This window comes from Brassica rapa, chromosome A06 (genome assembly GCF_000309985.2).
Source record: "Brassica rapa cultivar Chiifu-401-42 chromosome A06, CAAS_Brap_v3.01, whole genome shotgun sequence".
In the NCBI taxonomy this organism is placed as follows: Eukaryota; Viridiplantae; Streptophyta; class Magnoliopsida; order Brassicales; family Brassicaceae; genus Brassica; species Brassica rapa.
In genome coordinates this window covers 3,771,195-3,794,445 of record NC_024800.2, presented here as the reverse complement: position 1 = coordinate 3,794,445, position 23,251 = coordinate 3,771,195, and the positions used below count along the sequence as shown (strand labels likewise).

The window sequence follows — 23,251 nt, the reverse complement described above, 5'->3', positions numbered from 1 at the left end:
TTAATATGGCCCAACCTTGATTGTTAGCCCAATCGAAATTCTCCTTACACTTTTGTCTAAATGGCCCACGGCAAGCACATATTAGGAAGATATGTAACAAATATTTAAAATCTTAACTATATAAATCCTCTTACGATTTTCCCTTTTGTGAATCACAATATACTAGCTTGCCCATGAAGCTAACGATTTATCCTTTAATGAATCAGAATATACTAGCTTGCCCATGAAGCATACGTAATAACTACCCAAATATTTGTTTCATTTAATTCGTTTATGTTAAAAAAGATTTTTAAACCAACAGAATTGTAAATATTGTTAAGATATGTAAACAACCAGACATTAACGATCTCTAAATATATTTTCTTGATCAATACTCTAACTGTTTCCTATAGAGAACTAAGAATATACGAGAGATATTTTTTTACCAGACATTTAGAACCATCGATTAACCTACTGCTATATAAACACCTACAACATGCCTAAGCTTTCTCACATTTACTCACAACTACATTCGCAATCAAAAAAAAAATGTCTACCGCAATGGCAATGAAAGTGACCCCTTTGAAAGATGTGAAACCCTACAAAAGTGGCTGGAAAGTACATGTGAAGGTTCTGCACTCTTGGAAGCAGTACAACCCAGTGCACGGGGACACCCTCGAGATGGTGCTATCCGATGAAGCTGTGAGTGTTCTAATAAGTAGTTGGTTATTTGTTGTTTAGCGTAATATGTAGCTTTACGTTTGTTCACTAACTTTTTTTTTTTCAACCTGAACTAGGGATGTAAAATACATGCCTCTTGCAAGCGAACTTACATGGAGAGTAAAGGCCGCCTTCTTCCTGTTGGAGCATGGAGGCACATCCAGAATTTCACCCTCAGTCCTTCAACTGGCATGTACCGAGCAACCGATCATCCCTTCAAAATGAGCATCATTCAGAATACGGCAATCACAAGGTCTCCTCTGATCAACGAAGACATGTTTCTGAGCTTGGTGGACTTCCAGACTGTTTTGGGTGGATCACTCAAAACATGTTTTCTCATTGGTAATTATTTGCGCATTCTTCTAATTTGTTTTACTCTCGTGGCCTCTGTATATTTATTGATGTTTTTTTTTTTCCAGATGTGATTGGTCAAGTTGTGGACTTGGGAGATCTTGAAACTATTCAAGTCTCAGGCAAGCCAAGGATGAAAATAGAGTTTACCCTTCGCGACATGAAGTTTGTATTCCTGAACAAATTTTTTTTTATTGAGATACTCAAGTTAAATTGGTGCTGCTGATGTTTTTCTTTATATTAATCATAGTGATGCTCGTGTTCCCTGCTGTCTGTGGGGTAAATTTGCGGAGATCCTCTACGAGGGGTGTAGTAAAGACGAAGAAGGGAAGCCCATTTGTCTAATAAGGTTTGCAAAGATCGGGAGATTTAGAGGTATAAGTTTATTTCAATATAGTAATGACTTTATAATAAAGTTTGTAAGGAACGTCTTATAATATTTATTTACTTTGAAAAAATCTTCAGGTGAACTCCAAATCACCAATGCTTTTGAGGCATCACTGCTCTTGATTAATCCTGACATAGCAGAAACTGCAGCTTTCAAACAAATGTAGGGTTTCATTACTTTAATAATACTTACTGTCTATACATGTAATTCTGGAGTACTCTTTTATCTTATTTGGTTATAACACTTTGTTAGGTTTGTTGATGAGGTTAAACCCCTCGCCATTTGTGAGGGTCGTGATGAGATACTTGATTTGGAAGAGGTGAAAAGTATCCAAGACAAGCGTGACAAATGGATGCTCTTTCCCAAGAGAACCATCCATGGACTTCTTGAATCCACTCAGGTGAGCCTTCATTTTTTATTGAGGTTCTTTGTTTCTTATAGTGATTCAATTATATTTTAAAACTACCTAATTTACTAGGTGGAGAAGTGCTTGGTCGAGTGCGAAGTCTATGCTATTGACTCGGATTGGGGATGGTATTACTTTGGTTGCTGCACATGCAACAAAAAGGTAGTGAAAGTGGGAACTTTAGTTAAGACAATTCATGGAAAGGAGGTCACTACACATCTCTGGTGGTGTGAGGTGTGCAAAGAGAATGTTTCAAGTGTGTCACCAAGGTGAGAAATTTAAAACATTTTTATATTCAAACCGCATGTATTTGACTCATTCCTAATCAGTCTCTCATTTACGCAATTTTGCTTACTGATGTTTTGATTGTAGGTTTAAGCTCCATTTGATTGTTAAGGATGACACAGGAGAAACAAAACTGATGTTACTTGACCAAATTGCCAAGGGAATGATTGTCGAATCGGCTGCGACTCTTTTGAATGGATCATTTGATGAGGTATGCTTTACATAGTGTATATTTTGAGTTATTTTCGAGATACTTGAATTATTTCTAATATATTCTGATTTGGTCTTTTTGTCATCTAGCTTGAGGATCCTACAGATTTACCTGACGCCATCCTATCTGTTGTTGGAAAGACTTTCACCTTTGGAATTTCTGTGGAAAAGGAACATGTTTTGTATGGATCTGAGATTTACAAGGTTGGAAAAATCTACCGTCAAAGCCAAATTGTTTTCAATGAGTCAGCCAATGTTGAGAGTTCTGAGTCTGATCAAGATCTAGCTCTTACAAGTGGAGAAGAGGTTTGACTGTATTCTTATATTCAGTGATGTGCAGTATTATTAATTTGGCTTTGAATTTGTTGTATTAATACTGAGACTTGCTAAAGTTTATGTTTCTTATTTTTCAGAACTCTGTCAATCTCCTTGACAATGAAGAACACATTGAATGTTTGTCCACACCATCCACCACACCATCCACGAAGAGAAAGGGAGCATGGTCAGACCCTCCACGCGATATCACTTCGACTTCAAAGAACCTTCGCTTAAAAACTATCAAGGTGGAGAAGATGAGTGATTTGGATCTTGAAGCAGGCAAGAAGACCTAAATCTGCGAGGCTGAAGTTTATGTTTTTTTTTTTTTGGTTTTATTTGTTTTCTTATTTCTGAAGCAATTTCATGTTTTGGTTTTTTTTTTAATAATTGTTTGGTTTTGGTTTTTTATTAATGGTTATGTTTTTGGTTAAACTTATTATAATAAAGTATGCTTCAGATAATTTCTTTGCCTTTTTTCCTTTAATTTTTAAATTTCTATATTTATTATATAGCATTGCTTGCTGTCTAAGCTAACTATCGCAATCGACTATGTTCCCTATGTACCAATATCAGTTACATAACTAACCTCCAAAAATCTATGTATTGCAATCCACTGTGTTCCCTAACTACCAATCAGTTTCATACCTATAATGCATTTGCTATGGTTTTAAGAATGGGCTTACTTTATCGTGTGGAGTTCTTCTATTTGGGCGTATCTATGAGGGAGATTCCATTGTTCCCATGTCCAAATCATCAACTGATTGGTAGCACCTTAAGTAAACCGATGAAGCTGGAAGATCAAAGTTGATGATGGTTAGGAATTATTTTTTATGAATTGTTAAAAAAAAAACGCCTTATACTCACAAAGGTAATTCAATATTTATAGTTTATTTTGTAACCATAACTAATAAAGACAATAAATAAACTTGCAAGGGCAATCCAGTAACAAGATTGTATCCTATATTCCCTAACTAATTATTCTTCAATCTTAACAATAGAATAACGCAGAGTCTATTTTATTTCAGAGAACGATGAAAGATACAACCAAAAAGACAGTACCAACTGGATCTACCATTAAGAGAGAACAGAGTACAAAAAACAATGAAACTATTGCTCCAACCGAGAATTCAGCTATCTTGTGTAAGTCATCCTTAGCCTATGTTTTTAAAGATATTGGATTTGTGTCTTTTGAATTCAGCCCAAGCGTACTCACATCTTCAAATTCATACTTGACAAAGCACAAGCAAACATCGTGTCTACTCAAAGCACTATCAATTCAGCCCAAGCGTACTCACAGATACCACCCATTACGTTAAGTTCACGCTCAGTAGCTCAACGTCTTTGTTATAAGAGGAAGAGAACAACCAATTCCATTGAAGGAGAACTAATGGTGTTATCTGATATTACCAATCAAGTTCCTTCTGGAACCACACAGACACGACAATCTTATCTAACTGCAACGCATGATGAGAGAACTATAGCGAATACAAGAATTCATTCAACGACTACGCCTACCGGATCTAAAAAAGATTACCAAGTCAAAGGAAACCCATGTGAATCTGCTAAGAGGCTAAGAAAGAACGATTCTTTCTCATGTAAGTCCTATGCTATTTCAGTGCTTTGAGTGACTACGTGTTGTATTGCTCTTGGCAGTTTATTTGTTCTTAAATTGTCGTTCTGATGTGATTGTCCAGCCCGTTCTAACCTTCACACACCACCAACTTCTTTTCCTACAAGCTCTATACCTCTATCTGATACGACCAATGTCAGTCCTTCTGTAAGGACACAGACACAACAAGAGGTTCTACCATCTACGTTTGAATCATCTAAGTCCAGATTAACAGCTAAAGGTGATTATTATTTGTGTAAATCTGTTTATTTTTCTGATAAACCTTGGGAAGTTATCAAGATCATAACATTATTACTGCATAATTTATAAAATCTGTTTGTTTTCAGAAAAAGGAAAAGGAAAAGCTGTTGCCTCAGGAAAAAAAGCAAAAACAGTACATGGTATGTAGTTTATGTTATCTAGGGCGTATTGAATTCAAGGAATATGTTTACATTGTTTTGAGGAATTTATACATCCGTCTTGCTTTATTTTATAGCAACAGAAACAGAAGGAGTTGGCCTTCATGTTGATGGATACTCGAGTGAAGAAAATGATGACTCTATATATCATGATTACGAGGGTAATCAATACGCACGAATCCTATCGATAGTTTAATGTTCTTTAATGTTAAAAAATTCAGAATAGCGAAAGAACTTAACATGGAATTTTTAAAATAAAAGGTGCATATGAAGTCGAAGGAGAACAACATTATGATTGCAGCAGTGAAGAAAGTGACATGGAGTCTGAATCAAATGTGGATTTTGACATGTTCTCAAAAGAATCAGACACAGTTGGACCCTCCAAAAGGAAAACTTCTTCGAAGGGGAAAAACAGTAGGCAAAATTTTTATTTTAAAGTTTAATTCGTTATATTGACTGTGCTTGCCTATAATTTACCAATTAGTTTGGTTCATGTTTTTTCCAGAGGCAGTATACATCGACGAAGGTGATGCAACCCATAAATGTGAGCATTGTGGGGCTATAATGTGGTATGGTGAGCGCATAAACAGGAAGAGATCTACCCGTAAACCTAAATTTTCACTGTGTTGTGGGCACGGTCAGGTACAGCTGCCACTGTTAAAAGAATCCCCAGCCATATTGAAAAGATTTTTGACAGAGGATGATGAAATGAGTCGATATTTTCGTGAGAATATTAGAGTTATCAACATGGTTTTCTCATTTACATCTCTTGGTGGGAAAGTGGACCGCTCTGTTAAAAAAGGTATTGGCCCTCAAATGTTTCAGCTTCAAGGAGAGAACTACCATTTGATGGGTAGTCTAAAGCCACCAAACGGTGAACCCAAGTTTGGTCAGCTTTATATTGTTGACACAGAAAATGAGATAGGCAATCGATCTGGTATTATCGGGTAATTTTTTGATTCTTAGTTTAACCAGTTTGCGATATGATTTTCCACCATAAATGAGTTTGAACTAATCTGGACGACCTCGTGTTTATATTTTTCTCAGGAAATACAAGAAATCAACTGAAAAAGCAAGGAAAGAAGAACTTAGGAAAAAAGTTATACAGGCACTAACGGCTATGCTAGACGAGTGCAACCCCTATGTCCATCAATTTAGATCAGCACGTGATCGATTTGACACTAATCCTGACCAGACATTTCATATGCGTATCATTAGTAGTCGAGAGAAAGATGGAAGAACATATGATACTCCTACCGCATCTGAAGTAGCTGCACTAATTCCTGGAGATTTCAATTTGGACATGGATAAAAGAGATATTGTTTTGCAAGAGAAACAGACGGGATGGCTTAAGAGGATTAGTGAAATTCACCCTGCTTATCTGGCTCTTCAATATCCTCTAATCTTTACTTATGGTGAAGATGGGTTCAGACTTGGGATTCAAAAGAGGGAAACGGAGGCAACAGCAAAGCTAAAGAGGAAGGCACTCAGCATGAGACAATGGTATGCGTTTCGTTTACAAGAAAGAGAGAATGAGTGTCATACTCTTCTCCATTCGAGGAGATTGTTTCAGCAATTTTTGGTCGATGGTTATACAACAATTGAGGCGAACAGGCTGTTTTATCTTAGAATGAACCAGAAAAGTCTCAGATCGGACAGCTATGACTCTATCCAACAAGCTGAAAACTCTGGCAAAACAGATATGCATGAGCAAGGGAGTCGATTTGTGCTACCAGCATCGTTTACGGGAGGAGCAAGATACATGAAGAATATGTATTTAGATGCCATGGCGATCTGTAAATATTTTGGGTTTCCTGATTACTTTATAACATTTACGTGCAATCCTAAATGGCCGGAGATCACCAGGCATCTACAACCCAGAAAGCTTAGTGCTGAAGATAGGCCAGAGATTCTCTCCAGAATCTTTAAAATCAAATTGGAATCTCTCATGACAGATTTAACAGATAAACAACTTTTGGGGAAGACATCTTCGGGTGAGTTATTCAGTACAATTTCACCATTCCTGTTTTTGGTCTGAAATTTATCAGTCTATTTTTTTTTTCAGCAATGTATACGATTGAGTTCCAGAAACGTGGCCTACCCCATGCACACATTCTGTTATTCATGCATCCTAATTCCAAGATTAGAACAAACGATGACATTGACAAAATCATCTCAGCCGAAATTCCAGATAAAGAAAAAGAGCCAGAGCTTTATGAAGTGGTTAAGGACATGATGATCCATGGTCCTTGTGGAGCTGTTAATGTGAACTCTCCGTGCATGGAAAATGGGCAATGTTCAAAGCAGTATCCTAAGACACATGTTGAAAAAACATTTGTGAACAAGGAAGGATTTCCAGTTTATAGAAGAAGGAAAGAGGGGAATGGATTTATAGAGAAAAAAGGATTCAAGTGTGACAACACCCATGTCATCCCTTATAACAAGGAGTTGTCTCTTCGTTATCGAGCTCACATTAATGTGGAATGGTGCAATCAGAATGGTGCTGTAAAATACTTATTCAAGTATATTAATAAAGGGCAGGATCGTGTTACTGTTGCTGTTGAACCTCCGGATAATGGTTCGTCGAAAGAAAATAGTTCTGTGCCAGCAGGTGATTAACGTGCATTAGAAGTTATTATTTAACTGCTGTGAGTAGTGTGTATTTTTCGACGACATTGTATCCTCTACTAACGGATTTGCTTTAATGTTTTTCAGATGTGACTGCGCCTAATTCTGAGACTTGCACAAATACAGCTTCAAAAGAAGAGAATAAAAATGAGATCAAAGACTTTTTTAACTGCAGGTGCAAATTTTCTCGACTCTGTTAATGCTTATATTTTGATTTTTGAAATATTTAAAAGTAAACATCTATGACTAATTTATTTACAGATATGTATCTGCAAGTGAAGGTGGATGGAGGATCTTTCAGTTCCCAATACATTATAGATCAACTCCAGTTGAGAGAATACAATTCCACCTACCAGGAAAACAGATCATTGTTTTTAAGGATGATGACACATACGAAAAAGTGACCAGCCGAAAGCTCATTGAAAATACTATGTTTATGGGCTGGTTCGAATTGTGCAAGGTTAGTGAAGTTGCTCGGACTCTGACTTTAGCTGAGATTCCAACAATGTTTACTTGGAATAAAAAGGAGAAGAAGTTTTATGATAGAAAGAAAGGATTTAGTATTGGGAGAATCAATTATGCACCACGTAAGATAGAAGAAGCTTACTACATGCGTGTCTTGCTAAACATTGTTAAAGGTCCGTTTGAGGATAAGGACATAAGAACTTTCAACGGTTTTGTTTATGAAACATATAAAGAGACATGTTTTGCAAGAGGGCTACTTGAAGATGATCAAGAATATATTGATGAGCTTGTGAGGACAAGTTTTACTGGTTCGGCATCATACATGCGCCATGCATTTGTGATCATGTTAATGTCTGGTACTTTGTCAAAGCCTGAAGAGGTGTGGGAGAAAACTTGGGAATTCCTTTCTGAGGACATTCAATATAAACGAAGACAGCAACTGCATCGACCAGGTAATATATGTTCTTATTTGAGTCTGATTGCGTCGATTCGGTTACTAAAATACCACTTAAACGATTTTGAACTTGTGACACATGCAGATCTTTGTTTGTCGGATGAAGAAAAAAAAGAAGCAGCCCTTATAGAGATCGAAAAGATTTTAAAAAGTAATGGAACTTCATTGGCTAACTGGACCTCTATGCCACAGCCAATCCCAGACATCATTAATGAAAACGTGCTGATTATGGATGAGCTCAGTTACAACCGGGAGGAGTTAAAAGCTGATCATGATCGTGACTTTCCAAAACTCACTGATGAGCAAAGGAAAATCTATGATGAGATTACCGATGCTGTTTTTACTAAGAAAGGAGGTGTGTTTTTTGTTTATGGGTTTGGTGGAACTGGAAAAACCTTCTTGTGGAAGCTGCTTTCTGCTGCTATCAGAATGAGGGGTGAAATCTGTCTGAATGTGGCATCAAGTGGAATAGCTTCTCTATTGCTACCAGGAGGAAGAACAGCACATTCTAGATTCGGGATTCCTATAAACCCAGATGAGTTTTCTTATTGCAATCTGGTACCAGGAACTGATCAGGCGGATTTGGTGAAAGCAGCCTCTCTTATCATCTGGGACGAAGCTCCAATGATGAGTAAGCACTGTTTTGAATCTTTGGATAGAAGCATGGCAGATATCATTGGAAACAAAGATAACAGACCATTTGCCGGGAAAGTAGTTGTCTTGGGTGGAGATTTTAGACAAGTACTGCCAGTTATTCACGGAGCTGGAAGGCCGGAAATAGTTATGGAGTCACTTAATTCTTCTTATCTCTGGAAGCATGTAAAAGTTTTAGAGCTAACAAAGAACATGAGGCTGATGTCAAATGATCTCACACCTGAAGATGCAAAAGAATTACAAGAGTTTTCGCAGTGGATTTTAGATGTTGGAGATGGAAAAATTGGTGATGGAAACGATGGCGAAGCTCTAATCACTATTCCAGATGAGTTTTTGATTCTTGATGCTGATGATCCAATAGATTCTATAAGCAAAGCGGTGTATGGGGATGCTGTTTCTTTACTGCAGCATAGAGAACCTAAGTTTTTTCAAGAAAGAGCAATACTTTGTCCTACTAATGAAGATGTGAACATGATTAATCAGCATATGTTGGACAAGCTGCCAGGTTCGTTTGTAGATATGTTTTTGTTTAGATTACTGACTTCTCAATGAACGATTTGTTTGTTATAAATTAAAATTTTCGTTGTCAATGCAGGTGAGGAAAAGTTCTATTTGAGCTCTGATTCTATAGACTCTTCAGACAGGTTTTCAAAGAATGACCAAGCTCTTACTCCAGATTTTCTGAACAAAATCAAGGCATCTGGTTTACCTAACCATAGTCTCAGATTGAAGATTGGGTGTCCTGTGATGTTGCTTAGAAACATTGATCCTATAGGGGGACTAATGAACGGTACTAGACTCCAGATTACAGAAATGTATGACTTCATGATACAGGCTAAAGTCATTACAGGGGAAAAGGTCGGTCACACTGTTTTTCTTCCTAGACTCTCAATAACACCTTCTGATAAAAAACTGCCGTTCAAGATGAGGAGGAGACAACTACCTATTGCTGTGGCATTTGCTATAACAATCAATAAAAGCCAAGGTCAATCACTTTCGGAGGTTGGTTTGTTTCTACCGAGACCTGTTTTCTCTCATGGGCAGCTATATGTGGCTATTTCTAGAGTGACTTCTAAAAAAGGACTGAAGATTTTGATTGTCGACCCTGAAGGCAAGCCTCAGCGTCAAACAATGAATGTGGTATTCAAAGAGATATTCTCGAATCTTTGATTTTCGTTTTGCATTTGTTTCTCAGGACAAGTTATACTACTTCCAATTTGATACTGCTATTTATTTACTTTTAAGCAAAACAATTTGTTTCAAATGAGTTTTTTACATTAAGGATATTGTAGGAATTTGAACAATTCAAACAGTCCATCAAACAGACAAAAAAAAACACCACAATTCAATCAGCATTCATCAAACAATCTCCGGTTTTTATCCTAACTACCAGTATCAGTTCGCAATCTAATCTATACAATTTGATCCTTCTAAAATGCACTTACTTATTGGTTCGCACCAGATTGACCCTATGTATTTGTCCCATGGTCCTTCAGCTGAATTAATCTGTGTCTTCAACTTTTAACTGCACGACCAGGTCAAGAATTGTTAAACTTTTTAGTCAGCGGACTCAAATATAAAACACCTAAAGTTTCTCATGTATGTCCCATGTCAATAAATCTGTAACTAATCAACCTATATTTATATGTAAGTTACACTTTTGTATTAATGTAAGAGAAGAAAAACTTTCAGGAAGGAACTTATCTTTGATTTTGACCCGCAAGTTGTTGTCCATAGACAGATGACATCTCTATGATCGCTGTATTTCGAATATTTTATTTTCTCTGAGAGTACATTGTTCCTGAAAAGAAAGAAACAAATAACCCATTTTTAATAAACATACTTTTAAACACAGATTCTAAAGTCGTCAATAATACTTCATCAGAAATTAGACTTTGTCAAAACAATCTTACGCTTTATTGGGACAGTTACTTGGCTTTTATTTAGGCAGAGATGTTGTCGAATCAATTTTAATTGATCAGATTTTCACCCGCTTCAGAACTTCGTCGGATTCTTGGAAACCATTCCAATCTCACCTGCAAAAAAATATCCGAAAAATGTTTCATGCATATATTTGGTGACTACAAATCTGAGATTAACTTTTACCAAATGATTAAAAACTTAAATTATACTTACCGTTTAATTTTCTTTCAAATCTGATTATCACTCGGCCAAATTGAAACCCAAATATCAAACAACGGAAATAGAACTGAAGCTTTCGGATCTGACATGCAAAACAGTTACCAAATATTTCTTTAGATCTTCATCGAAAACGATCTATATAATCTGAAGAACAAAAGATTGAAAAAATAACCGAAAGAGAAAGGAATACGAGAAGTCCTTGGTGGATCTTACGAGTTTCCAACCAACGGTTTGATTTTGTTTCCAAATCAGATTTGTTACCCTCATCGTTGAAGATCTTCAAGCCATCGTTACTGCTTTACCGGTAATGATATTGATTTCTGAACCTTTAATCGCCATGGATGGGGATGAAGCGTCGATTTGTTTCTTTCTATTTTTTTCTTTCAATCGCCATGGATGGGGAAAGAAGCGTCGACGGATTTGTTCTTCTTTCCTTTTCTGTTTTTTTTTTCTTTAAACATAGATGTGTCCGTCCCTGACCACCTATTTGGTCGGTGAAATATTTTAACAAGGGCACTAATACCAATTTCAAAAATAATTTATTATTCAACTATTGTTAATATTTTGTACAATAAACAAAAAATCAGCAGAAATTTTTTTTTGTATATTCTTTTCTGAATATAATTCAAGCATTTATAAAATAGTTGCATTTTTTTTTCAGGAAAAATATATATTTATTAAAAATAATATACTAATTTAGGAACAGTTTAAATTATACAAAATATTTTTACAAAAATAAATAAACAAGATAATAAAATATATTTATTAAAGTTATACAAATTTTGATGCACAAAAAAATAAAGTTTAGTTTTGTGAATATAAATGTTTTATTTAAAATGAAACATGATAAAGAAAAAGATAAAAAAAGTTATATAAAATAAAACACAAATATATTAAAATATGATATTTATTAAAAAAAATCCGTTTATAGAATATTCCGTTTATGGAAACTTAACCCGCGCTTTGAAAGCATAAATGACTATTGGAAACTTAAACTTAACCCGCGCTTTGAAAGCATAAAACTTAACCAACTTAATTCATTAAAAAAATAAAGTTTAATTTTTTAAACATAAATAGTCATTTAAAATGAAATACGATAAATAAAGATAAAATTTTTAAGTCTTTTATAAAATAAATCACAAATATATCAAAATGTGACATTTACTAAATATTTGTCAATTGAAAAAAAAAAACAAAAATAAACCCGCGCTTTGAAAGCGCGGGTCAAAATCTAGTTATATATTGAATCTCTATGCATAACAAAAATTAAACTGGTGGCCTTTACTGCATAGTAGAATATATAACCCAACAAGTCCAACACTAATCTATGGAATGAGTTAGAAAGACACACAAGAGTTGCTGGTAGTAATATTTTAGAGGTGGAGAGGCCAACGAATGCCTTCTCTTCCACAAGGTAGAGGAGCCGGCAAAGCTATGTGCGACGGCAGCTTCTCTCCCGGCATCACTACCGATACATCCATCGCTATATTCACCTGAACCTATATACCACAACATATTCCTTCTTAATTAATGTCACAAAACAATAGATTGTAGATATTTGAACAAAAATAAAACAATAGATAGTAGATACTCACACACATAGATGCATAGACAAAAAAAAAACATATATACGAATATGACAACTTCAAGACAAAACTTTTGCTTTCACTTTCCAAAATTTGGTTATTTTTCTATTTATTTTGAAGAATGTTTTTATTTCCAAAGATTTTTGCACCGAAAAGCAAAACAATTTTATTTTTTAAAGGAAAAAAACAAGAAATAATTCTAACAGTGGCAAGTTAATGCGCTTCAGCTTTATTAAATAAAGGAACAAAACATTCTTTTGAAAAAAAATGCTTTAACAACTTTTTTGTTTTTTGTTTTGTTTACCATGGACGCTTGATTAGCAAGTTTCTGGAAATGAGTGGACCCATCTCTGCTCTGGTTCTGTCGTTGTCTGATCCTATGTGGTGACTCAAATGTAGAATTCTCAGGTCTAAAGAGATGCTCAAAGATGGCCATTAACAAGAACATGGAGATAAGTATCGCCGTAGCTACGAACCCGAAAGAGATCGCATTCATCGACGTGGACGATCTCCATGGCCCGTCACTCTCTCCATCTTTGGTGCTGTAGATGCTCCACGAACTTGACTCGTTCATTTTCTCCTTGTGGCATGCGAGCTTTGAGCCTTCTTTGGTTCTTAAGTGGATGTGATGTGGTTATCTTGGAGTAGAGAATTTAGATCAAAGATATTATGGTATAGAAAAAAGAACACAAATTAAAATGAAACAAAATAGAGGAATCTTTTACAAGAGCAGACTCAGAACTCTAAATCAAGAACAAAACCAACGTTTAAAAATGATGATAAAATTATATAGAACTACAAAAGTTGACAACCTTGAAATACTTTCACGTAATCGTTGATAGTGTCTGGTTTATTTTTCCTCTGTTTTTAGAGTGTTTATAAAAAGCTGAGGAAGAAGAAACAAATCACACTCTGTCTATGTGTATTAATGGGCTGTGTATATATAGTTACAAAAGGGAGTGTATAAAATATAATTTGTTTATTATGTGCCTATAAAGTATGAAAATAAACAATTAACAGGAGTTTTTTTTTTTAATTATCAAAGAGTTAGTGGCGGTAATGGTCCCTAACTAGTAGGAACAGACAGTATAAATCATGGTCCCTGGATCCTATATATTCCTATGATCTCATCCTCTTCACTCTCTTTTTGTTTAAACTGACTACTTCACAGTCCTTACTTTTTTATAATCTCTCTCTCTCTTTCTACTTGTCAAGATATAATCACTCTATTATTTTCTATTCTGACTTATTTTGTTGCAATAATTTTGTTAATATCTATGTCCCATTTGTTAGGAATCTCTGTGAATAGTGTAAGATGAGACATATTGTATATAAGTAGTTTATTGGAGTGGATTCTTTTCGTTTCATTTAGGCTCGTCCTGTCAAACATAGTCCAATATAAATCTGACCACTGATGCTAAGATTTGTGACTAAGTTCCAGGCGGCGCAGTTGGAGATTTTCTCGTGTTGAAAACTAAAGGTACAACTCTGAACAGAATTTTCTCAAGAAACTAGAATTTAATAGCATCCATGACGACAACCCTAATTAATATATAGTTTCAATGTACCTCATATACTTTATTTAGTTTTCTTTATAAAAGTGATTCGTTAATTCTTTTTTATTCATCGATTCGTTACTTGATAAACCATTTAAAGTTGAGTTGTATACATGAAAAAGGATTACGAATATTAGATTATTAGTTTGTATAATTGGGCCATTGGAAGCATAATATATACAAAGTAAGGAAAAAGCTATTGCTTCTTTCTAAAAATGTTTTAATGACATATACACAGTATGTTCAATATTGAATACATATTCGTTGTCTGCTTTTAGTAGCTATCTTATTCTTATCCACGACCAAAGAAAAAAAAAACAATACAATAAAATAAATCAACAATAATAATTGAGGGTGGGGGTTTCGTGTTATCATAAAAGAACGACAAAGAGAGACTATTGGCTGCTTTGAAATTTGTTTACTCTAAAGTCTGGTGAATTTGTTTATAGAATAAGATTTCAATTAGTTAGTTATCTCCTAACCAAAGAAACGATGATGGATTATAATTAAACCCACTTTTAATTAGTTGTATACGGAAATATATTTTACTCTCTTTTTTTTTTTTGCTAAATGGTTCTCATTCAAGTTGAAAATAGAAAGGAACACAAGTAGTTGATTCGCAACGTGACAATGGCTTAATTAATCCTCAGTTATATAAGTTTTTAAATGCTAACCGTGCGATGTACGAAATATGTACTCATTAGCTCCATTCTTATGTATGCACTATACCTGCACTGCAAGAACATACGTGATATGCAGATGGTGATATGTTACGAGAAAACTTCCATGTCAATATTCTTTAGGTGAATTAAGCTCAATAATAATGCAAACCCTAGCTAAAGTTCTTGTTTTCTTTGCGTCTGCAACCTAATTTTTATAGTTAACAAGTGCACCAACTAATATTCGCTTTATTTATGCGAGCAGCAATTTGAGGCCTTAAATAAATAGCATATATACTAAGAAAATAAATCAAATAAAAACCATTTTTAACAGCAAATGGAATACTCTTAAAGCTTAATTATTTAGGGGGAACAACTCGCATGCTAAAGGTTTTACTTTCCATAAGAGTAATTTAAAAAGGAAAGGTTGTTAGTAAGTATCAACATAGATGTTTCTGGACACATTTGTCTTTGATGTTCAGTTTTCTTTATGTTCCGACACTGCTGAAAATATGCTTATAGATCTGCTGCGATGTAGCATCATCGCGCGATAAGACTATAATCATGTATCTTTAATATGATATTTTGTGTTGACATGTTAATATATACGTATATGAACTTGCTTAATACTTTACTCGTTTATAGATGTGATACCAGTGAAAGTGCAGATCGCATAATAAAGGTAACATTCTAATATATGTACAGCTAGCTTACTTTTCAGTTAAGCACACATTAACAAAATTTAGGTTACCGGACCCGGTTCTTATTACCATTTTAAATCTAATGTAAGAAAACTTAGAAGTTTCCGAGAATTTAATGATATGAAATATGAATAATTTAATACTACGAGTCAAATTATAAAAAAAAATTAATACTATGAGTCACGCAGTTTGAACTTCTGAGTTCTCTGATGATTCACACATTTTACCAAAGATAAAATGTACACCATTCATTAGATTTAGGTTTAATTTTTTAAAACATGAATATAACCTAATTAAAGTTAATTAACATGTATATTCTTGTTTATCAGGGTTCAGTTATTTTAACGGGTTGTAAATTAAAATACTTCACCTATTAGCTCTAGTGCATTATCTCCTGATGACATCTTCTACCATTATGGATAAAATAAAAAATTATATTTATACACAACTAACTGAACATGATTTTATATTATTATATCGTGTGTATAACAGTATAAGTATAACCAAACTAAATTAAACTCTTTCTTAAAAAATCAAACTAAATTAAATTCTAGTAAAAAAATACTTGAACCTTACAAGTTAGGTGAAAATAGAATTAAAATACATTCTTTTCAGGAATTCGAAATTATGAAAAAGTTCAACACATGTGGGCAATGATGGTCCAAATCTACCGCAATCGAATAAATTTATCAAAACAGAATAATTATGGGAGAAACAATTATTCAGAGAAAGAAAAATAGCTTAACTAGCTGCGGCAAAAGCGGAGAGGCCTATCTAATATTCATGCACATGAGACTAGTGTTTTTTTTGTCTTCTAATAAGGTTAAAACAATACAATCAATCTGAAGCATGGAAAGCGATAAGCATGTGAAAATTACTATACTTAAATATGACTGAAATCAAATCAAGTACACAAACACATTTCTAATTATAAATAAGTATAATATTCATGTAGCTCAATGACCTGAGCAAGTGTTTCAAACCAAGTTATCAGAAAATATATCCAAAATTAATATTGTAAAATGATTCACTAATTGTGTTAATTAAGTGACATCCCTTTGTTGATATAGTATACTTAGTTTCAATAAAAATAGTCTTGTTACTTTATAAAAATTAAAAATATCACTGATGCTTGCTTCAAATATGACTGTGGAATATTGGTGCTATAAGTTATTATAACAGGAGTTGGTGAATAAAATCTGTTACAATTATTAGGGACCTAATTATCATAAAGAAAATTTGGCATTTAGAGGAGAGTGGGGGCTTAGGTGAACATACAGCAAAGCAAAATTCAAAAGTTGGAATGATTTTAATGTAGGAAAAAAATAGAATTGGAGCTTTTGGCTTTTGTGACTCAATAGTCACAGATCATTCATGACAAAAAAGAGGCCATCATGTGACCTCTCTTTTCTATTCACTCTCTTTAGCTTTTCTTTTCCTCTTGGCCATTTTCATCTGAACCATTTCTTTTACTTCTTTCTCTTTTTGTTAAGTCCTAAAGAAGTTTCTCCAGCTTACCGAATCAGTCATGGATAATAAAACAAATGTGTCTAACATTTCAATGTGATGGGTGTTACATACATAATAATAATACTAAATAAAAAGATCATCTACAATATCAACAGAGGTATACTGTATACATGTGAATAGGGTTAGAATATGAAAGAAAGCATTACATAAATAATGCAGGTTCTTCTTTATGCTCCATTCATTTGAAGTCTGAAAGCTATGCTATATAATACACGGCTCATTTTAGAATCAGCACGTATGTCTGTGGAGTTATTTTCCGGGATTCAGAAATCAGTTTAACAGACGATAATGATATTAAACAGAGTTATTTAAATGACATATAAATAAGCAAAAAACTAATCAACAGAATATAAAAATGTAAGAATAACAGAGACAGTCATTTTTTCAAATTGAGTTTTTTTTTTTAGAAAGTCCTTCATGGAGTTTTATATCAAAATTAAAATATTGTTTTCCGATATAGTAATATGCATGTGAGTAACAAAAAGCACTGTACAAAAAAATGTTTTACATGCTCAGAATCTCAAATAGTCATTGCATCAAAATTATGAAATTATAGTTTCGTATTATTTTATTTTAAAATATTTCTACGGGATTCAACCTAATTTCCGAATAGATATATAGAGTAGAATAAGAATTTGACAAAAACAGGAAAATAGATTAATACTGTTAAATACAATGTTGGAAAACTATCTAGTATATATGAATCTTATCATGTTTTCCCTATACTTTACTGTGAAAAACATACGTTATTCTGTTAGACAAAAAAACATACGTTATTCTGGAATATAATCCATACAAATAATTAATAAGTACTCAACTGTGTTGCTAGAGCAGGGCACATATCAAATACCCAGATTTGATTTGTATGTTACAAATATCTATTTTTTTATTTGATTCAGAAAATAACGGATATTCAGAAAAACATATATTCGGAAAATAAATAGATATTTACAGATATTTACGAATACTTACGGATATCTCATCCGTTTTGATTAATACAAATATTCTTTAAAAATCGATACAAATTTGTTTTATAAAACATTTTTTTGCATGATATATAAAATTAAAATTAAAAGAAAGAGTGAATCTACATATTTTGTAAAAATTTTAAACTTAGTTAACAATTATACTAACATAAAACTTAAGAAAAAGTTATAATTGTCATAAATTTCTTTCTCTTATTTTTATGTATTACTTTTATATAAGTAATGATATGCATAAACTTTGTCAAATCATATGTTAGAATAATAATTATATAATTTTATACATTTAAAACTTTTAAATTTAATCAAGATATACATGTATTTATATATTGCCGGATCGGAACAAATATCTGCTTCCTAAAATTTTAATATTTGTAATTTGCTTCGATTTTAATGTATATTAATTTTTAGTATTTGTTTTGCTTCGAAAATTTACGGATATCCAAAATTTTTGGATCGAATCAAAACGAATAACAAATCAAATTTAATAGATAAAATATCCAGCCCTAATAATTTGTCAGACTAATTGTTATTTTGTTAGTCAAAGCTGTTTTTTTCTTTTCTTTTTGACTGTAACTTTCATAGCGTCGTTATCTAGGCAAAGCAAAGCTTCAATGGTGTAGTGAAAAAAAGAAACAAAAAGCTTCGGTTGTAAGGAAAATACACACTACTTTTACTAGATACTAGAACTTTTTCCGGGCTACGCCCGGGTTATTTCTGTAAAGTTTAACTAAATATAAATTAATATTTTATTTTATGTATATATACATGTATAATATTATTGCATTGCAAACTAAAATAATTTATGATTTTCAAACTATTTAAAACTAAATTTTATTGTTTTTAATATATAAAATATATGTCAAATAGAAATAACCAAAAAATAATTAAGTCTTAATTATAATCCGACTACTCATCTTTACCTGCTTGTGTTTTCACTATAAGAAACTGTTTGATTCATAAATTATTTGTATTTTTTTTTGGTTTAAGGATAAGTACTTGGTCTCGATTTTTATTTGTGGCTTTATAAATTGTATTTTTCTTTTCATCCGTCTGGCTTTTCACTATACTATCTCTATTTTATATTAATTGTCATTTTGAATTAAAAAATTTATGTTATTTTAAGTGTCCTTTATATTTTCAATGTAGATGTTTATCATTTTTCAGTTTATTCATGTTTTCTTACTTTATTAATTATCAAATACAAAAAAATAATATATTAATTAGAGATATAACATACAATTTAGTTATTTTAAATATGTGTGATATAACCTTAAATGTTATATAAAATAAAACAGATGGAATATGATTTTAGAAATTCTATATGGATGTAATGCTCAATATCCGACAAATATATTAATTGTGGAGAGAAAATCAATGAAAAATGCTCAATATCCGATATATTCAGATATTTTTTGATTACTAAAATTATTGTCAATATATTTTTGCAGATTTCTAGATTATTTGATCTCCATGATTTTGTGATTTTTTAAGTGTACGCATTGTTGAAAAATGGTTAGTTTTTTTGCATGTTACTTATTAAAATTGTTTTTTACTAAACACATATTTATCTAGATATAATATAATTTTATTTGTTTGTATTGGTTGATATTTAGATTTAGGAAAAAAATCGAAGATATTAATCTGACATAATCACTTTAATCTTTTATTAATATAAATAAAAATATTATTTTTATGATTTTATTGGTTAGTTTTTGCCTATTTGGTGTATACCAGAGAAACTAAATCAAACTAAGATTTTGTCTACACTATCCATTGGTTTTATTATTTTATTTATTTATACTGATATTACTTTGATACTTTTATTATTTTTATTGCTTATTAAACTATAATATATGTATTATTTTTAATTTATTGAAATTGTCCACTTAATTATTTCATTTTATAAACTTTATGTGTCTTATTTTTTTTTAATTTAGATATATTTTGTTATGCTAATCTTTATTATTTCACTTTTTTGTCTTCCCCTCAATTGTTTTAAGTATTCTAATCACATGACCTGATCTAGTTTTTATTTCTAAGGATTGAATTTTGGGAATTTTTAGAATTACAGTCATGTTTTATAATAAATTTAGTGGGTAATTTGTGAGAGTAGGAAAACTAATATTTGAAAATGGAAAGAAAATAAAAGATAGTAGTTAAAGTCAAGGAGTTATCATTATAAAACTTTAACATTTCTAAGTCAAAATAATTTACACAAATTAAATATAGACATTACGACACTTCCAAAAAATAGAAGTACATGAAGTTGACTCTTTTCATATTTAAAGAATCAATAAATCCAAGTATTAATGACATTATATTAATATAGCTGATGGGTCAACTGTAAAATAGTAGCGTCGAGCTCGTCAATGATCACTAATATTCTGACTGAAACTGAATCCACATGAATAGTGCAGTTTCCTGATCTGAGTTAATGAGCTAATGTACATTCCTTTCTTTTGATATGGACCTGCAGAAACCTTGTTTCACAAAACCTCTCATACTCTGAAAGCAGCCGACTCTTCCCTCTGCTAGTTAGCAAGGATTATGAAGTGCATCATCCAGTATTGCTCATTTAGTTGAGCATACTTACTGCACCAACACTTGGATAGTGTTCACCGCGTTCACTAATTAGCCTATTCATGCAATTTTCAGGCAGATTGAAGGTTACTTGAAGACGTTTCTTCTCTTCTACCTTCTGAATGAGAAGCCATTGTACACTCTCAAAAATCCTAAATGGCTTTTCACGTTACCACTAAACTCCAAAAACTGATGGAAAAGTCTATTACTCCATCACCATGTTGGACTTGTTGAAACTACTGCATTCTCCATATAAATGCAACAGACATATTTTTTGACTGATGCTAGCAATTTATCTCAACTGCAGCCTGACAAAAAAAAATAAGAAGTATCTCAGCATTGATGCAAGGACAGTTCTTGTAGTACTAAATCCAGCTTAAGAGTATAATATGAATTTGTTTGCAGAGTCGTACCATATGAAACTGTATATCTTTTGACAGTAGATACTTTATATAGAGAACCAAAAAGAATTTCAACAATGTTCTTCAAACCATAAATCTCAAGAATGATGATGATCTGCAAAAATCTATCAAACAACAATTATAAGAATTTTCGTAACATCTACAAAAGAGTCTTACACTATCTTTCTCTATAATGGCAAAGGTTTAGACATAATAAACTCAAATGTCTGATCACATTATTGAGACCAAGACATAGCCCACTACGGTGAATCCTAATATCCCACCAAAATTATGAAAACCCCTAAAACAAACTTTAATATCTAAATCCAAAAAAAAAATAACAAATCTATAAGATTTACCATTGCTCAACGATAAATAATGCACTCAGCTCGAAGTTGGTGATGCGTACCTAATAACTTGAAAAGTCCACAATACAATGGGATATCAAACATTTTAGAATGATATTCTGTGACAGGTCCCTGATCCATGTTACTAATCGAACACAACTATTATTGTGAAACAGGAAAGTTAAACATACCTTTGCTCAATTACGCTTAATTTGAAGTCTACCCTTCATGCCGAGTCCATCTTTTGTATAGACCAGTTGGGGAATTTACCATTATTCATCTTCAACTGTTCGTTCTTCTAAATTAAAAGCTAAGATTTTCATAGTCTGTTTTAACTATTTTGTTTTCTCCGCATCGGTCATAGACTCATTGTTAACCACTTTCAATCAGACTGTTTTGGCAGTCTCAAGTTGGAATCCAGAAGGTTGGTCGATCTGCACACTGTTCCTTAGACCATACTACACCAGCGGAAGGAAAGACTCCTGTGAGAAAAAAAGAAAATGTACAATACAAATCATAGTGATTAACTAATAACTCCTAAAACTCTCACAAAGAATCTACTATATCCTCTGAACTAACAAATTAAAAATCAATTCATCAAACTAACCTGCTGAAGCTATTTCTTAAAATCGAGTAAAGAGAAAGAAATGCTCGTATTTGTTTTTATTCCCAATACCACCTCGGACAAACACTCATCTGCTGGATATGTGCCTCATACTGCTCACATCTAACAACTCAAATCAAAGCAAATCAATTCGATATACATTTCACAACATCCAGGGCTGGCACATCAAAAGAAAAACCTGCACTTTAAATAAAAGCTCATCATCTCAATTATACAAATGAATTTCATATACACAGCATATATAATCCATGCCTACAACTTAAAAGATGATAATCAATTTATATACACTATTAAGCTCCTACTGTATCAATCAATTAAAGCGAGATAAGACATCCAAAAAGGGAAGGGAAGCTTATGGCTGTACTAACCATCTGAGCAGCCTCGGGATAATTTTTTAGCCAGTTTCTACAACTCTGTAACCACACATCTACCAAATAGATCCAACGAAGGCATCATAGAGTTGATTGGAAGTCGCGAGGGAAGATTCAAAAAAGAGAGATGGAACCTGATCGATTAGAGGCGGTGCGTTGAAGGTTCGACGTCAGGCTCGCCCACATCTCCGGCCCGTCGAAAGCATCTCCAAACTTATTAGGGGTGGGGTGGCGCATGACCTCCATGCAAAAGCTTGCACATATGCTTACCCGAATCAAACCCTTTGTTGATTTAATCGATGTCAAGCTCACTCACTCGTACGGCGTATTCGCACTGATTGAACCGTAACTGATCATCACCGACGGCTGTAACCCTTGGCCGAATCCGGTTTTAGTTCAGCGATCTTCTACTCTGCACAGATTGAAGCAGTGATTAAACGACGCCTGAGCAGCGGAACGGTACAAGTAGAGGACGTATTGGTTGTAGGTTGCTTACATGGTGATTATAAACGGCGGCGTTGAAGTCACCGGAGCTTTCTCTATGTTTGAATCTAAAAGAATATTGAAAGAGTAAAAATGTTAAAGGAACGAAACTAAGAAGATGAAATTGTTATGCAATTAAGTTTATAAGAAACGAAATTACAGGGAAGGAGATGAAGAGATCAATGGTAAATAGGAAATTTATTTTAGGGAAGAAGGCGAAGAGATGAGATTGACTGTGGATGATTTTCGTAACTGTTTTTTTTATAAAGACACGAAGTGGCTAGAAGTGAGTAGGCAAAATGACATGGCAAAAATACAATTTCTGATTGGCTAATTTTCCAGTCTGACGTGGACAATCTGGCTACTCCTCATATATCCCTTTTAGTATTAGTTAGATT

At 33.1% G+C, this 23,251-nt stretch overlaps 4 protein-coding genes and 1 long non-coding RNA gene across 10 annotated transcripts; 3 read left to right on the top strand and 2 right to left on the bottom strand.

The window, feature by feature from the left end:
• The first annotated feature begins 540 nt into the window (after window positions 1-540).
• On the top strand, window positions 541-3,266 carry LOC117125909 (replication protein A 70 kDa DNA-binding subunit D-like). Its single transcript, XM_033272841.1, has 10 exons — window positions 541-681; window positions 777-1,041; window positions 1,119-1,215; window positions 1,301-1,425; window positions 1,516-1,600; window positions 1,691-1,838; window positions 1,917-2,113; window positions 2,217-2,340; window positions 2,430-2,645; window positions 2,753-3,266. The coding sequence occupies exons 1-10, from the start codon at window positions 541-543 to the stop codon at window positions 2,948-2,950; spliced, it is 1,596 nt and encodes a 531-aa protein (XP_033128732.1). The 3' UTR covers window positions 2,951-3,266.
• Window positions 3,267-4,975: 1,709 nt separating this feature from the next.
• LOC117126004 lies at window positions 4,976-5,692 on the top strand. The gene is made up of 2 exons (XM_033273192.1): window positions 4,976-5,099; window positions 5,191-5,692. Exons 1-2 carry the CDS (start codon window positions 5,003-5,005, stop codon window positions 5,634-5,636), a joined length of 543 nt encoding a protein of 180 aa, XP_033129083.1. The 5' UTR covers window positions 4,976-5,002; the 3' UTR covers window positions 5,637-5,692.
• A 62-nt stretch (window positions 5,693-5,754) lies between these two features.
• Window positions 5,755-10,325, top strand: LOC117126005. The gene is made up of 5 exons (XM_033273193.1): window positions 5,755-6,679; window positions 6,751-7,281; window positions 7,401-7,488; window positions 7,575-9,391; window positions 9,482-10,325. Exons 1-5 carry the CDS (start codon window positions 5,806-5,808, stop codon window positions 10,054-10,056), a joined length of 3,885 nt encoding a protein of 1,294 aa, XP_033129084.1. The 5' UTR covers window positions 5,755-5,805; the 3' UTR covers window positions 10,057-10,325.
• A 1,958-nt stretch (window positions 10,326-12,283) lies between these two features.
• LOC103871758 lies at window positions 12,284-17,051 on the bottom strand. The gene is made up of 2 exons (XM_009150039.3): window positions 12,919-17,051; window positions 12,284-12,527 (listed from the first exon to the last, which is right to left on the bottom strand). The coding sequence occupies exons 1-2, from the start codon at window positions 13,186-13,188 to the stop codon at window positions 12,402-12,404; spliced, it is 396 nt and encodes a 131-aa protein (XP_009148287.1). The 5' UTR covers window positions 13,189-17,051; the 3' UTR covers window positions 12,284-12,401.
• Window positions 17,052-19,225: 2,174 nt separating this feature from the next.
• LOC103871754 lies at window positions 19,226-23,128 on the bottom strand. 6 transcript variants are annotated; one of them, XR_004448519.1, is made up of 8 exons: window positions 23,014-23,127; window positions 22,867-22,921; window positions 22,368-22,782; window positions 21,982-22,177; window positions 21,566-21,856; window positions 21,387-21,443; window positions 21,040-21,152; window positions 19,226-20,934 (listed from the first exon to the last, which is right to left on the bottom strand). It is a non-coding gene; the product is annotated as an uncharacterized LOC103871754 (long non-coding RNA). The 6 variants fall into 6 exon arrangements; XR_004448520.1 differs by having other exon boundaries at window positions 21,982-22,101; XR_004448521.1 differs by having other exon boundaries at window positions 22,505-22,782.
• Between the last annotated feature and the right edge of the window lie 123 nt (window positions 23,129-23,251).